Genomic DNA, 16758 nt, shown 5'->3' with positions numbered 1-16758 from the left:
TCTATTTTTAAGCGCTCCCCTGAAGAGGTTTCTTATTTTAAAATGCCTTTAGTTGCCCAGTTTCTAAAACGACTAACAAATGTGTACCCTCCAACACCTTTTCAAGTACCCATCTGGGATTTAAATTTAGTTTTAAAATTTCTCATGTGTGCCCCCTTTGAGCCTTTACATTCTTGCCTGTTAAGGCTCCTCACTTTGAAAACAATTTTGCTAGTGGCTATAACAGCAGCCCGCAAGGGTGAGTGAGTGGCAGGCGGTCTCTTGTAAGCCTCCTCACACCATTTTCCATAAGGACAAGGTCGTTCTAACGGTCAAACCATCCTTCTTACCTAAAATAGTCTCTGATTTCCACCTGTCACAGAAAATTACCTTACCAACTTTTTACCCTCCTCCATACGCAGGTAAAGAGGAGGAGAGATTGCACAGACTGGACCCAAAAAAGGCTCTCGCTTTCTATATTTCTAGACGAGCGAATTTCCAACAAAGTGACCAACTGGTTGTTGGATATACTGAAAACAAATTGGGCCATGGAGTGTCTAAACAAACTCTATCCAGATGGTTAATTCTGGCAATTTCGGAGTGCTGCAAATTGGCTGAGAAGGAGCCCCCAGATGGGCTAAGGGCTCATTCAACCAGGGGCATGGCAACTTCAACGGCTCTTCAGAGGGGTGTTCTGGTGCAGTATATTTGTGCGGCGGCCACCTGGTCATCAGCGCACACTTTTGTAAAACATTACTGCCTGGACTCTACATCTTATCACGGAGGCCTCTTTGCAAAAGCCATCCTTCATTCAATCCATGATTGAAATCTCTGGTACTCCCTCCTCCAAATTCGCATACAGAATACTTTGGGAACCTATCTAAGATGAGGAATACATGGGAGGACATGTGATGCTGGAAATGCATCGGAGGGACAGGTCCTCCGTATCTTTGTCCTTTACTGCTTTTTATCGTGTGTTCTGTAGTGTTTTCCGTGCAGGAGTTCATGTGGGACTCCTAGCAGTGCAGCTCTCTTTTGGTTTTGGTGAACAGACCCATGGGACACCCTTATGGCACCCATGGGTGGGGGTACAACCCTGTGCCCCTAGTGTATGTTTTTGGGCACCTGTGTGTGGCCCACAGAGCAGGGTAAGAGCTTGTGGCAACTCCATGCTGAATTGACTGGTGCCCTGAATGTCCTCCTATTTGAGATGCCCAGGCCCTGTCATTGGAATCGGTAGATTCCTGATGGAGACAAGATGGCCTCTTGCCTTCCATCGCCTGTTACCTTGATCTTCCCGAAGTCCTGGGAAGCCCCAACTCTGTCCCTTCCCCCTGACTGGCTGTTGGGTGGAAGTTCCATATATGGTAGTGTGGGGAAGTGCCGAGCAGACTGGCTGGAGCCTTCCCAATGACCGTATGTTGTGGGTACACCTGTGGGTGGGACCTGGGTGAATAGAGTGTGTGACGAATATGCACTTCTTGTTGTGGATGTCTGGTTTCTGGTGTTTGACACCATGACTGAGACAGCCCTGCCCGAAACTGGTATGAATGCAGTGTGTAGTGTTGAAAGGCGTGGTACTTGTCCGAATCCACATTCTGGTTGTGAGTGTCTGGATGAAGAAGAATGGCCTGAATGCACCGTGCGCCTGATTGGCTGACAGACTGCTGAATGCCCTTCGTAGTGATTGGATGCTTGAGTGTGACCCAGCGGAATGAATGGTAGATCAACAGTATATCTGGGGACCTCTCACTGCTAGGAATCGTGTTCAGAAGTGTTCAGAGCTGATGTCCAAACTATGAAGATAACTGGAGTGAAATTGACGCTTGACCTTAAAGCCCTGCTGGAAGAGAAGAATTGCTGTTGCTCTCCTTCATCAATCTGAAAGCTGCTGTGTCTCCAAAGACGGACCCAGGGAGGACCTGGTAAGGCACCCTCTTCCCGAGCTACGAGGGACCATCGTGCACCAGCTGATCTTTGCCAAAGCTCCCTGGTAGACAGACCTATGACAGGCTGCCGACCGGAGACAGGACTGCTGCAGAATCCCAAAGAGAAGCGCCCGGACTGTTGTCCGCCACTGTCGACGACCGCCGTCGTCGACCGGAGCCGCGTGCTCCCGTTGCCTAAGAACTCTTGATTCACGGATGCTCTTGTCTGCATCATCGCCCGTCTGATCCCGCTGGAGAAGGCCAGGCCGTCGACGCGCCGAGGAGCATCCGCCGGTGGGTTTCCCGGCACCCAAAGACCACAGAGACACTGACAAGTCGACGCCCTTGCTGGGCCACAGTTCTTCTGACTCTTTGCGGTCCTGAACTATCGACAATGAGGTGCCCCGCACGCCTCTTCCTTGCAGGACGTTTACGCTTCCCCGTTGATGAGCACCGCTAGGAACGACGCGGCTCCTTCACCGTCGTAGCTCGACCTGTTCTCTGTCGGATGTTCGACGACCCGTGACTCCTGCCTTAAAGGGAGGGCACTCAAGAAGGGCTGTCAATTCCCAGACAAGGAACGCTACAACGCCAGGTAGTTTGGGTTGCAGAACTATTGGAAAGTCTCTTGTGAACAATATATGGACTGGGCTTGTGATATATCTTTATTCTATAGGTTTCCCAGGTGGGGGGGGATCTCCACACAGAACTGTGTCTCGGTAGCAGGGCCAGTATTCTGCCAATTGTTCTAACAAACTGCTTTCCTCTTATATCCATTGTTGGTTTCCTTTACGAACTGATTTGTGTGACATTTAACCGTACAGTTGTTGCACTTTAAAGAGATCTAATAGTAATTGTGGTACCACGTAGAACTGTATATTTGCCATTGTAGATAACCGAGTACAAAGTGAGTTATCGTGATATTGTACATAAACTTGAATATTAATTATATTAAGACTGTGTTTTAACTAATACAGCGTGCGGACATTCCTTTGTGGGTGATTGGGGACTACACTGTACTTAAGAACCAGCCCGCATCACCTCCTGAGAAGCTAGGCCTTGATTGCTCGACCACATACCAATAATAGAGAATCTTGGCTGGGGTCCTCAGTGTCTCCCTACCATATAGAGAGCAGAAGTACAGACACTCCGCTCCGGTCCTTTACAGGACACAATCCATTTGATGAACAAGTTACTTACCATCTGTAACGTTCTTTCGACTGAATGTTCCTCCCACGTATTCCTAATCGACCCTCCCAACCTACCCCTCCGTACAGTTTACGCCAGTTGTACTCGAACTTCCTTAAGAGCCTAAGGTCTTTGAAAGCCTGATCAACTGATGCGACCATTAACACCGTAAAAACAGAGCTGAGCTAACGGGCGCAGCTCTAGCCCTTTCTACTGCAGATGACGTCGACGCTCAACCGCGGCCCTCAAGGGACTACGGCTCCACGGCTTCGAGCACATCGCCCGCTGGTGAACATTTCTTTCCGAAGCATCAGCAAAGCTGGGAGACAAGATATCTTAAAATGAGGAATAAGTGGGAAGAACATCCAGTCGAAAGAACGTTACAGTTGGTAAGTAATTTGTTCATCTCAATCTGACCCGACTGAAAGAATGGGAGACTGAAGAAAGTGTTGCCCAAGAACCAGAGGGAGACATCTGAGAGATCCTGCTAGACGTCAGGGTGGGTATTGGAGGCCTTGACTCCAAATTAGACTCTGTGGCCTCTAAAAACAACCTCCTGCAGCACTGACTCGATAAGCATGGCGACCGGCTGGATACAGTAGAACAGAGGGTATCCGGCTTGGAGGATGGGAATACCTCACTGGTGTCCAGAGTATCAGCGCTTGAAGTCCAAGTTAAAGGAGTGATGGCTGAAAATGAAGCTCTGGAAGGAAGAGCCCGCCGTAACAACATCCGTCTATTTGGTGTGCGAGAGCAACAGGGCCTTCCCAAGATGGAAGAGTTTGTGGAGAACATGTGTAAGTAACTATTCGGAGAACCAGCACTTTCTTCATTGTTTGGAGTCGAGAGATCTCACCATATACCTGCGTCCACCCCAGTCCCTGACGCGGCACCCCAACCAATCGTAGCACACTTGCTCAACTACAGGGACCGCAACACGATCCTGCGCTTGGCCAGGTAAAAAGAGGAACTCCATCATGACGGAGATGAGATACAAATATACCCTGACTTCTCTGCATCACAAAGGTCATTTCCTGGGGTGAAGAGACGATTGAGAGACTGCAACATCTCGTACCTGATTCTATTTCCTGCAAAGCTCTGAATACAGCAGGCTGGGAGGACTCAGTTCTTCACTTCTCCAGAGGAGGCAAGTTCCTTTTTGGATGAGATTGGCGGATGTCCTCCTAGAGACAATCAAAGGCCTCATGGCGATGATCAGGACCAGAGAAACCTGGACTGATGTAGAACGAGATGCAACATTGGGAGAGGCAATGCTGTGAGCGTACAGTGTCTGTACACAGTGTAGGCACAAGAGCCCATACCTCAGACGCACGTTTAAAATAATCAAGAAAGGAGCTTGCGGACTCGGCCAGGCACTAGTGCCCAAGCTCTGCACTGTATAAGGGGCATTGCTTAGAAGGAAGGGCTTTGTCAATGGGTGGGTTGGGGGTTGCCCATGGGGGAGGAGCTAACTCAAAGGTTGAGGGAATGGGGTAGGGAACAGGGGACTGTTAAGTGGGGGCATAGGGGTAGTTGTAATTGTTGGGAGTCCGGTCCTCGCCAGCTCACTCCGCTGGCACGTCCTGATTTCGGAAGCAGCACATGTCTTAATTGAGCAGGTCATGGTTGGGAAGATCCAGATCTTACCGCTTAGCTACACCAGAAACAATGGGAGTTAATATAATAACATGGAACAAACGCAGCAGGAACAACCCATGCAAGATTCAGAGAATCTCCAAATACCTCAAGCGGCACCAGGTAGACTTAGCACTGCTTCAAGAGACTCATCTCACAGCTTCTTCTGAGCGCAGGTGGGGCGCGAGCTGGGTCTGTCATAGATACTTTTCCTCCTCCTACTCATATGCCAGCTGAGTGGCGATTTTGATAAGTAGAGGGGTGGAATTCCGACCCATTTTGGTGGCCAGGGATGGCATTGGGAGATCACTGCTAGTTCACGGGGTACTAGAAGGGACACAAGTGGTCTGGTCAACTCATATGGCCCCAACATTGACACTGGAAATGCATTTGACTGGGTTATGTCCCAGCTGGCAGGGTTGCGCAAACCACAATTGTGTGGGGAGGGGATCTCAATGCAGCCCTGGACCCCATGTGGGATAAGTCTAGCAAGACTCAGAGTGCAGCTTCCAAGGCAAGCCTAAAAATACGAGAAATTTGTTTGACATACAATCTTGTAGACGCTTGGCGACAAAGTCAGACAAAGGTACGTGACTTTACATGCCACGCCTGGGTCCATGGTTCTAGCTCCAGACTCAATTACCTACTGGTGTCCCGAGAAGGGGCGTTTCAGTGGGGCAATAGTCATATCCTCCCAAGAACGCTTTCTGACCATTCTCCAGTACTTCTAGAGTGTAGCCCCATGACAGGTGGGAGGGGAGTGTACACTTGGCGGTTCAAGACTGAAGCACTCCAAGACCCAGTGTTTCATCAGGAGCTGCAGGAGGAAATACAGTCCTTTCTTCAACATAACATGGGGTTGGTTTCCTCCAGCGGAGTGTTGTGGAAGTCCCTTAAGTGCTATGTGAGTGGTGTATGCATGGCTAAGGAAAATGGGATCCTGCGAGTTATCAGAAAGGAACTCACTGAAGGGGAGAGGAAGATTAAAACACTAGAGGGGGAGTATATAGACGAACAAGACCCATGGACAGTGGCCTGGCTTCGGGAGGAGCTAGATAAGTTTAGGACGAACGAGAGGTCCAGTTCTTGGGCACAGGGCATCAAGTCCGGTTCAAAACCAGGAACACTACATGTCACGGCTGATAGCTGCCGATAGACAACCATACTTCATAGAATGTATTCAGAACCCAAGGGGGAGCTGGACCACTCCAAAGGGGATATTGCAGAAGCTTTTCGGGCCTTTTACCAAGAGTTATATAGCGCTAAACACCCGAGAGACCCAGTGGCCTTGTCCGGTTACCTTGACGATACCGAACTATACTGGGTGAGCGAAGGCATACAGGAATCTCTCAATGTACCGATTAGCCTTGAAAAAATAATTTCAACTATTAGGGAACTCCCGGAGTCTAAAGCACTGGGCCCCGATGGGCTAACCAGGGAATTTTACAAGACATTTGCCCCCATCTTGGCACCATTGCTACTGGGCGCATTGGAGGAGGTGATCGAAAAGGGGGTACTGCCCCCAACGATGTGCAAAGCAAATGTGATTCTGCTGCATAAACCTGGAAAACCTCCAGAGGATTGTGCCTCAGATAGGCCAATCTCATTAATAAATGTTGCCAACAATATTTTCGCCAAGGTTCTAGGTAAGAGGTTGCTTCCATTGATGCCAGGATTGGTACTGACGGATCAAGCAGGGTGTATACCAGGTCGAAACACTTCCTTTGTCCTTCGCCGTCTCTTTGTTGTCATGGAGGCCCTGAACCCGACAGGCCAGGCAGTCACAGTCCTTTTAGACGCAGAAAAAGCTTTCGATTGCGTCGAATGGCAATATCTTTTTGCACTGCTGCGGAAACTGGGGTTGGAACCCACTTTATCAAACTGACGTCTGTGCTCTACAAAAAGCCCTCAGCGAGAATTATAGTAGGAGAGAGTGATCGGACCCATTCATTATGGAAAGGAGGACCAGACAAGGTTGTCCGCTGTTGACAGTATTGTTTTCCCTTGCTATTCAGCCACTTGCGGTATGGCTACGGGAACGTCAAATTGAGAGGGGACTCAGTCTCGGACCACACAAATTGATCATATCCCTGTATGCTAATGACATAGCCCTCTCCATCAGCAACCCAGAAACCAATCTGGACCCTGTGATGAGAGAGGTTTTAAGATTTTGAGTCTTCTCAGGCCTTAAAGTCAACCACAATAAGTCTGTGATCTTCCCCCTCACTGTAGCAACTAGAGGATTTTGGAGGGAATTCGGCCTCAAATGGGAATCCACTGGCGTAAGGTACCTACGGGTGATGCTATCCCGGGACCACAAAGAACTGTTTTGCGATAATTATGGAAGGACAATAGAGTCACTATGCTAAAAGATAACTAGGTGGAGGAACCTTCTGTTTGAGGTTAGATTATTATTATGCTAATAGTGTTTTAAGCATTTATTAATAGGTTGTGTATATATGATAAATGTTCATAAAGCATTGGTGTACATTACAGCCAGTTGTTTATCTTAGTTACTGTTGCCACAACTGGGTTCTGGGTTCTCCTTGGAATGTGGAGTCTCAGCTCGCCTGGGAATCTACATTCCATGGGGAGTCAGTTGTTTAAGTTTCCCAGCTGGGGGTTACTACTATGAGAGCTCAATAAAGAGTTACTTTTAATCTTACCTGTGTGGACCTGCGTCTCTTCAACATAACACCATCCACTTACGCTACTTGGATGAGTTGCCATCATTAAAATGATTATACTTCCTAAATTTCTGTACCTGTCAACGTACCATTGCTGCTTTCAGGTGCCTTTTTTCGAAGCCTGCGTGGCCTGATACTTGACCTTCTATGGGTGGGAAAACCGGCAAGTGTAGCCTACACAACACTCACACAACCAATAACGAATGGAGGCTAGAAGCTATAGTTAGAATGCTACTACTGGGCGGCACAGGCGCAGTTACTGGAGCACTGGTATGCCATGCAATTCCTACGTCCACATGTGCAAGTCGAGAGAGCGCTGATGGCCCCCGACCTGTTGAGAGCAGTTATCGTGGGAGAGCTCAGAGTCCCTCTGTATTCCTTGAATGCAGTTCTAATTACATGCACGTTGTGGCGGAAGATGGCTGCAAAGGGTGGCATTGTCAACCGTTATTCTCCCCTGCTATCAGCCAGCTACATCCCTGGGCTACCTATAACAAGCCAGAGGGTATACTTGCAATGGGCTGATAAGTCACAAATAAAAACCCTGGGCAGCCTCTTTGTCAACTGGGAGTTTCTTACAATTCAAGGGGCAAAGGAACGTGGAGCTGACTCGGCATTAGATATATTCCAGTATTTTCGGCTTTGACATACGCTCAAGTCTTGTCACAACCCTCACCCAAAACCCCCACCTCCCTGCACTGCGGCTCCGTGATGAGGACGCACGATTATCTGGAATCTCAATTGTTTTAGAGTTTCCTGACTTCGCTAATGGCAGCTAGCACGAAATAAACATGGTGTTATCAAGCCACGTATTTCAACGTGGGCAAGAAACACCTCAACATCTGCACTGCAGCACTCAGCATTTAAGCAGAGCTTTTGCAGTGTTGTGAAAGACCTTGCATTTTTCCGGACTTCTAATGCATTTGTAGCCTCCCGACACTGTGCATGGGAGCCAGCGCGCAAACTCACGGTGTGTGTATGAACAATTTACTCTGAATTAGGGCACTCATCCCCTACCTTGCACTGCAGTTTCCTGCCCTTTGAGTGGGAAAAGTGGTCATGCTGATCAACTCTGGGGTATAGAGTCTTTGTTGAGCTTTTAAAGGAATCGTGAAGCTGGCCTAAGAAAAGAGAGATCTAAGACACTAGAGATAGTGTCTGAAACAAAAAAATGGCTGAAACATGTCGACATCTATCTGAAATACCCGTATGATTTAACTGTGGGATTCCTATCAAACAAAGCATTTTTGTGTTGTTTGCACCTCCTGTTCCAGGAGTGCTTTTGTACCTTGGTTTTTAACTAATTGTGTATTTTCTAATTGTGTAATGCTGTATGTAGGACATTTGTCGTCCCTTTTTTTATCCACAATATTAAAAAGTGAATTTATTTTTTCTAAGTCTGTGCCTGTACTGGGTTCATGATGTCCCGTAATAGCAAGATGGGATGTGTCTAGTTTGTAACTGAGCGTCACGGTGACACATTAGGGCAACGGAAAGAGGGGTAATCAGACTCACCTTCTGTTTTTTTTACTTTGAATGAATTCCTTTTGAGTTCTGATCCCCCCGAGAAAAAAAGCTTGCGAATTTACCTGATTTAGGTAACACTCCCTATAACAAGCCAGAGGGTATACTTGCAATGGGCTGATAAGTTACAAATAAAAACCCTGGGCAGCCTCTTTGCCAACTGGGAGTTTCTTACAATTCAAGGGGCAAAGGAACGTGGAGCTGACTCGCATTAGACATTTTTCAGTATTTTCGGCTTTGACATACGCTCAAGTCTTGTCACGACCCTCACCCAAAACCCCCTCTGGCAAACCCATTGGCCAGGTGAAGTCAGGACTGTGAGAAATGTGGTGTCTCCACAGCTGATTTCCTCCACCTGCCTTGGGACTGCCCAGCTATAGCCCACTTTTGGACTCTAGTCCTACAGACGACGGCTGCAATAATAGAAGACCTGGCACCTATTCCCGCAGTGGCGTTACTCGGGATGACAAGACATTTGATACCCACAGGGAGGAAACTGGCGAATGTCCTACTGGTACTGGCACGCAGGAGAATCGATATGTCATGGGCTCCCACCCTGGCAAACTGGCTAAAAGATGTACTCTACTGCCAAGATGTGGAGACAGAGTTTATTAGGACACTACCCCTACACGCACGTCCCCCAGACATTTGGGGACCCTACATCACTAACCTACTGTCCACCCCGGACGACGCTGCTTCACCAGCCTGTGCTCAGTAACCCGCCCGGGGAGATGCTCGCGTCAACTAAACTGCAGACATTGTGGTTTGAACACAGACGCTGAACGAAGAGATCTCCTTTATATGTGAATGGTGTGGACGGATGGAGGGGGGACTCGGAGGCACAAGTGTTGACACACCCACTTGGGTGATTGTCTTGATTGGAGTTAATTAAAACACCAAAAATAAAGGTTTTAAAAAACATGGGCGGTTTCTTCTTCTTAATTATCGTAGGCGTGGGCGGACCCACGCACATGGGCGGTTTCTTTGGATCAAGCGGTAGGGACAACATGAGCTGGGAGAGGGGACATATCGGGATGAGGTTATGGTGGGCCATTGTTAAGTGGATCTTTTCGCTTTGTTTGGGATTTGACTGTATTGCGTTTTCTAATATTGGAAAATGTCAAAGTTGAAAAAAACTCAGAGGTTCTTTAATATATATATTATGGGCCTCATTACGAGGCTGCCATTAGCCGTGCCTGTAATACAGGCAGGCTGCCGGCGGTTTTATTTCTTCTGGCGCCCAGAAATGGGCAGTTACCAGGTAATTGCGGCCTTGCCGAACCCGGTATTCGCCCACTCGCAGGAAAAAATTCTTCCCCATTCCCATTGAGCCCCATAGGGCTCAGTGGGCATGGGGAAGCCGGATGCACTGGCACCATTATCAACGGTGCCGGTGCATCCAACATGCTCTGCTCGCGGGTGCCGGTACGGCTCCCAGTCAGACCTGGCAGCCGCAATGGCACCCGCAAGCAGAACTCGTAGTTTGCCGGTCTGAGAACTACGGCACCGGCATGCTTACCGGTACCGTAGTTCCCGGGCCGGCAAATTTATAATGAGGCCCAGTGTCTCTGTGGTTGAGGACACAAGGGCATCTAGTCACAAACTATTGGAAGGCCTGTGGGGCCACTGACGTAGGGGGCACAACATAGGGGGCACACCCAGACCGGCTCCAACTGCCTGAAGTTTGCTTCTAACAAAACTCCCAGCCTATTACACTCTATCTCTGCATGTATTATAGCCTTACCTCCATCATGCACACAATCATGCCTAGCAGTCACACAAATAGGCTCTCTGGCTCAGCAGAGGTATTAATATCCAATGAAAAACCAATCTTATTCAAACCATGGATGTGCAATGTGAATTACCACTGAGCTATAGTTGACCAGAGCATTTTGTTGGGCAGAGGTAAGATAATTTTCAAAGGCCTTTTGCAAGAATGCGGATCAATTTAGGTAAAGTAACTCTGCATACACCGTAGAGTGTAGCGGTTCCGATTCCCGGTTAGCCTACGATTACCTCGTGAGAGGACAATTTTACAATGATGCTTATAGGAGGGGAAAATTGTTGGTGGCTGTTAGCTTACTTCTTGGCATGAAAGGATGCAATACATTTATTTGTATTCCAATGTGTTTGCATCTTTTCAAACAAGCTCTCCCTTACTGACATGAACGGGTATGGCGCTAGGAGGCAATGAGGAGAGGTTTAAGGCCGGCAGACCCTGAACCATAGAAGCCACTCATCCAGACACCTGGCTAATCCAATGTTAATTGTGCTGAACTTTGTTTAGAATTTGATGTTGTTGAAACCACCTCATACCTGTTATTGGATATATTCATACATTTTCACGGAGGTTACCACTATGTGGATAGGTTCTGTCCTACATGTAAGACTGTGTACATTTCTCAATAAACTTTATCTTACTGATTTAATTCATGTCGTGTTGATCTTGTAAATTTTTTCTCCTAGATACCGTTCTTTGATGACGTTGGTGCCAACACTCTGCAGTACTTTGACACATTATTCCAAAGAGATAACCTTCAGAAGTCCCAGTTTTTCAAAGGACTGCCAAAAGTCCTACCAAAACTACCTAAGGTAGGTTTATTTTTATAATACAAACATCAACAACATGGAGAAAAGGGTATGCACACCTGAAAAATTCAAAACATGTTAGTTTAGAGGAAGAATAATTTGTGGTGCACAGCTATTGTTGCCTAGTTTTATAAATGTGTGAACATCCATTCAACCTGAAATGTTGTATATGTTCAATAGGATTCTGACATCTTACAGATGGTCCTTTTTGCAACCAGAAGTTAGTCACAAATTACTTGGGCTTATAAATAGGTTTATAGCTTAAAAAATGAGAACATTTCAACATATTCAAGTGAACCATATAATCAAATTAAACAGAACAAGTTTGATCTTACATTACTTTCATGTATTCATAATTCAGTTCCATTTGCAATCCGCTCCAAAACCAGCCAATATCAACCGATCCCAGCCAACACCTAGTGCATAGAAACAGGCTGTACATTTGCCACACTTATAAAAACCTTTCAGTTTAGTAGGCAAAGTAACCTCAACCATGTTTGGTCATAGTAAACTTGGAATAATCTTATTTTGTAGCATTTATGATACACTACAGACTGTCTTTGGAAGGTCTTCCAAATATGGACACAATTCTTTGTCCAGCAGAAGAACATGCCAAATGCCTATGTAATATCTTCTCCAAATTTGATTCTGTACTACAAATTCTTTTAACTCTGAGAAATTCTCCCTTTGGAATATTATCAATAACTGATTTCTTGTGTGCACTTTTGGTATGTAAATGTTGCCATGTAAATGTTTGTGCACAATAATTGACAGAATGAAATGTGAAGCAAACAGCTTTATTAGGCAACTATCCCCAGCTCACGATATGTACAATTATTATGCTTTTGTGTCTTTGCTGTGAAATCCCAAAATGATTTCTTCTCAATTCTTTCTAGTTATACATTTCTCTAACAAAAAGATTGTCTGTAGATCTTCTCCACAAGTTAACTTGTTATTTATATTTAGCTTCAAGTAGTGCCGTCACAGATTCTTTTTCAAAGTATGACATAAAATGATAAGCCACTGATGTGGGCACATTTAGCTCCCCTAGTCACTCCTTAATTTTGTAAGCAAACATTACCAACTAGGAGAACGCGCTTTTAACTGAATGTCAAATGTTTTATCTAATCCTATTTCATGGGATGATAACTAAAATGCCAGCGTCCTACTTTCCTTCCCAACTGGTTGGGCATTACACTGCAGGCCTGCATCGCAGGCTGGTCGGGGAAAAAAGCTTCCCCACGAGAGAATGCTGTCACTTAGTTTTGCAATGGGGCTGGTACACATGAGCAGCCACCCATGTACCAGGCCCTGTTCCCCTCCTGTGTACCACCAATCGTCACCTCCCAGTTCCTGTTTCTCTTCCCTGTTAGATGGACGTGGGAAGAGCATCTACATGTGCCTGCCTTATTTGGACACCAATGTTGTTCTTCTTTTTGCTGTCTCCCATCCTAGTGGGGTGTATTATCTATTTTGATTGACTGTTTTCCAATATTCGCCTCCCCCACGCATGCCTTTGACAAGAGGTTTCATTTGGTGCATAGGATGCGGTAAGTACATCTCGGCGGCTGACTCACAGAGCCTGCGTGACCTGTCTCAGGAACTTCGATTCGGTGTGTTCTTGTTAGCAGGCTTGGACTTGCCTATAGGGCAAAAGGGCAATGCCCGAAACAAAAACACAAAATGCTAGCGTGGGGCAGTTTTTTGGGTCAAAGTGTTCCACTTTTAGTGGCTAGTAGTTTTTTCCAGTGTTACTGAACAAATATTATTTAAATTGCACAATTTGCATCACATTTGATCAAAAACCTCCCCCTTCGGTACTACTCAAACAGTGTGTAACAAAAGCAATGAATTGCCATTTGCTACTGTGGGGCACTTTTTTTATTGGTGCTGTGCGAAACCTGAGGGTGTTCTTCCTCCTATTCCCCATGGATCCTCTGCGCTGGTACCCCGGGAAAGGCCATTGCTTTTGGATCCTGACCCTGGGGGTGGACAAGCAAGGGAGGATCACATGGCTGGAGGATCCTTGGGGACTAGGAATGGGTGCCCTTGGGTGAGACATGGTATCCCCCTTTCGCTACTGACTACCACCCTATCCCTTCCCCAATCTTTATCGGCTATTATAAGCCAGTTCCCCTCCACTCTTACTATATAACAGTTGACAGTACTGAGACAAGGAAGATACAACTAAGAGGAATGACGATTACCCCTTGTCACCACTTTGGTACTAGGACAATGCCTGCCAGTAACTGTGAGGATCAGGCATGTCCATGTAATTGTAGTCATTCGGAACTAATAGAGTTCCACACCTGCAGCTTGTCAAGGGGCTGCAGGTGTATTAAGGGTGACCGAACCAGCCAGCAGAGGAGAGAGCGACTGGGACAGAGACGGGTAAAGCGACTGGTGAAGCAACTGCTGGCGCAGCAGGAGACCCGTGAGAGGAGGCAACCATGGTGGTACAGGAGACAGGACCAGGATGGCGGCAGAAGTCTCAAAGGACTTGTGGGACCCGATTGAAGTGTGTGTCCCACAAGCCTGGGAGCCACAGAACAGGAGTTTGTGCAGCAGGAGGTACCAAGGAGCCCGGAATGCGGAGGACAGTGTCCGTGTCCAAAATACAGCAGCCCAAGTGCCGACGTGAAGCAGAGAACACACCGCGAGTGAACGGGGCTCGATACTGTGGCTGGTCCTTGCTTCAGGAGGTGAAAGGAAGTCTCGGGATCTACCAGGTGAAAGCTGAGAAGGCAGGCGAGTGTCGGAGATGCGTGCAAGCATCGGGGAACTACGAAAGGACAAGTGAGTGACGGTCAATGCGAATGAATGAAAAAATGCATTTTGAATACCAAACTAAATGAAAAGTTAACTGGTAAATTCAGTGCATATTGAAAACCGAACTAAAGGCTGAACTGAGTAGCGCACTGAGATAAAGCGGAATCATACAAAAATGGCGACCTGGGAATTGCGATGGCTGAAAATGCAGATTTTTCTTTTAACCCCCCCCCTTACAACACATATATGTGGGGGGGGGGTTTAGAGTATAATATGAATATGCGGGGGGAGGTGCAGGGGTTCTCCCCCCGCATATATATGTGGTGCCATTTTCAGCCGTCACAATAATCACATAGATCCAGATAAAGCCAGTGCACATTGAAGGTCAAATTAAAGAGCTATTTAACATTAAAAGCAAACATTCATACATTGAATACCGAACGTAATGATACCAGCTATAAGAGCATTGAACTTTGAGTTAAAAGTGGACTTTAAATAACGCAGTGAAGGCTGAAGAAAGCCAAACCGTGAACTTTAAAGAGTGAATGCAGTGTGGCAATGCTACAGGTGGGAAGGGGGGTGTGAGGCATGATGGCAGAGCCACAAGGCGACCAAGAAAGAAGCCAGAGGTGCAGAGAAATTACCCATAGAACACAAGTCTAATAAAAGTGAAGCGTCTCAGGAGTATAGCTCTGGGTCAACGTGCTCGCCTTGGAAGCAAGACGACACAGAGCATCACAGGTTCGATCCCCGGGGTCCACGCTTAGAAAACTCTGGGTATTAAGCGCATTATAAATAACCTATCCTTTCAACAAGTGACTTGGTGAGCAGGAATCAGCACCAAGTAACCTGTGGGTGTATGCTGAGGAGCCCAGTGGTTCTGGTTGCGTGACCTGTAATGGGTGGACCGTGTGGTCTGACAACTGCACCTAGACCAGAGATCTCTGGATCGTGAAAGCTAAGAGCACTGTGATACAAGCCCACATAAATCCCCGCAAAGTAGCTGGCAAGGCAAGCCAGAGAAGGGTCCAGTTGACCTAGTGGTTTTTGTGAAGGCTTTTGAAGAGACTAAAACAAGTGTCCTCAAAGGTGTTGAAAGTCTTGGGGACGGAAACCCTGAGACTTAGAGAACTACACTTGTTGTCAAGACCCCTTTGTTTTGGATTGTGGCACTTGACATTTCAGGAAGGTTACGCCAAGGATGGTGCTGAACTACATCTCTTTCAACTGGAGAATGGTGAACTTTGAGCCTTTTTCATGGAACTTTCTTATGCTTGTGGAAGGGGAGCTGAATAGAAGCTGTGAGCTAAAAACAGCTCAGAACTGAGTTAAACACTGTTTCTTTTGACTTTGACATCCTTACACATTGGTTCATTGTAGTTCTGAGGGCAAGGATTGGTCAGACAGACTCTAAACTCTTTGACTTTCCTTAGTTTTGTTCCGATGGGGAAATCCCACCTTGGCATAGAGCAAGTTGGGCCTTCAACCATTCTGATATTTAAGTTGATAAATAGTCTTTTGTTTGAACTTGTGGTCTGTGTCGTACTTCATGATGCCTTCACAGAACAAGACAATTTTATGCCCCAGTCCAACCCTGTTTGTCTGTTCTGTGTTAGTATCAAACCCAGGTTGCTAAGAACCCTCTTAGTCTTCATGCTCAGGAAGGTTCAGGTACCACAAGCCATGTGGACTTCATGGGGGACAGAAGACTTTGCAATGGTGCGGTAAGAGGGATTTGGAAAGAGGCACTGGCTCAGGTTCTGCATCACCTTTTGCTACCAATATTAAGGTTGCCACCTAAGCTAGTTCACTCCGGGTGTAACCATCTACGAGTACCTCTTGGTGGGAAAGCTCGAAGTCTCAAGTCTTGGCCTTCGGTACTGGAAGACCTTTTTACCTCTGATAAGGTCTATAAGGTACTCCAGGTAAGGGTTCCTGCCTCCACACCATCCCAAACAGACAAAGGCCACATTTGCAAGTCCTTGAAGAAGATGGAGCCTCTCTCCCTTCGCCCAGAGGTTGACTTTGGTTCCCTCCAGGGGCTGTCACTGCTAAGCTAGCATCCATGGGTATCTAGGCCCATTACCTTTTGTACTGGGAAGCCTGAAATCCTCGCATTATCCCCCTTTCTGGGTCGCACCCACCATAAGGGGAAGGACCATGGGCCTTATTCAGCACCTGGATCATTACCATCTTAATATTCTTACACACTCAATAATCATAAACTCAAACACTGGTGCTCGTCTTCCAAATCGAAGGGCCCAAGTTTATCTTCAGAGCCTTTTCAGTTGTCTGATACAGATGCGCCTAGTGTAGCAAGGGCGCCTGCCTTATTTATTTATTCAGATTTGTAGAGTACGTAGCAGCCCGGAGGCATCGTGGCGCTTGTTACAAACAGAAGGCTTAGTTACAGACATGGACAGAGGACAACAAGTTCAGTTACATGTATACAGTTTTGC

At 46.8% G+C, this 16758-nt stretch overlaps 1 protein-coding gene across 2 annotated transcripts in view; it reads left to right on the top strand.

Annotated features, from left to right (window-relative positions):
- The window catches only part of SCYL2 (SCY1 like pseudokinase 2), a 1629773-nt gene that overhangs the window by 490213 nt on the left and 1122802 nt on the right, over positions 1 to 16758 (top strand). For both annotated transcript variants that reach the window (XM_069629360.1, XM_069629361.1), the window contains exon 8: positions 11408 to 11533. In XM_069629360.1, the coding sequence (XP_069485461.1) occupies positions 11408 to 11533 (126 nt within the window). The remainder of the gene's footprint in view (positions 1 to 11407; positions 11534 to 16758) is intronic.

The sequence above is a fragment of the Ambystoma mexicanum genome, chromosome 12 (genome assembly GCF_040938575.1).
Source record: "Ambystoma mexicanum isolate Mex_15411 chromosome 12, UKY_AmexF1_1, whole genome shotgun sequence".
NCBI lineage: Eukaryota > Metazoa > Chordata > Amphibia > Caudata > Ambystomatidae > Ambystoma > Ambystoma mexicanum.
This window is presented reverse-complemented; position numbering and strand designations above follow the sequence as displayed.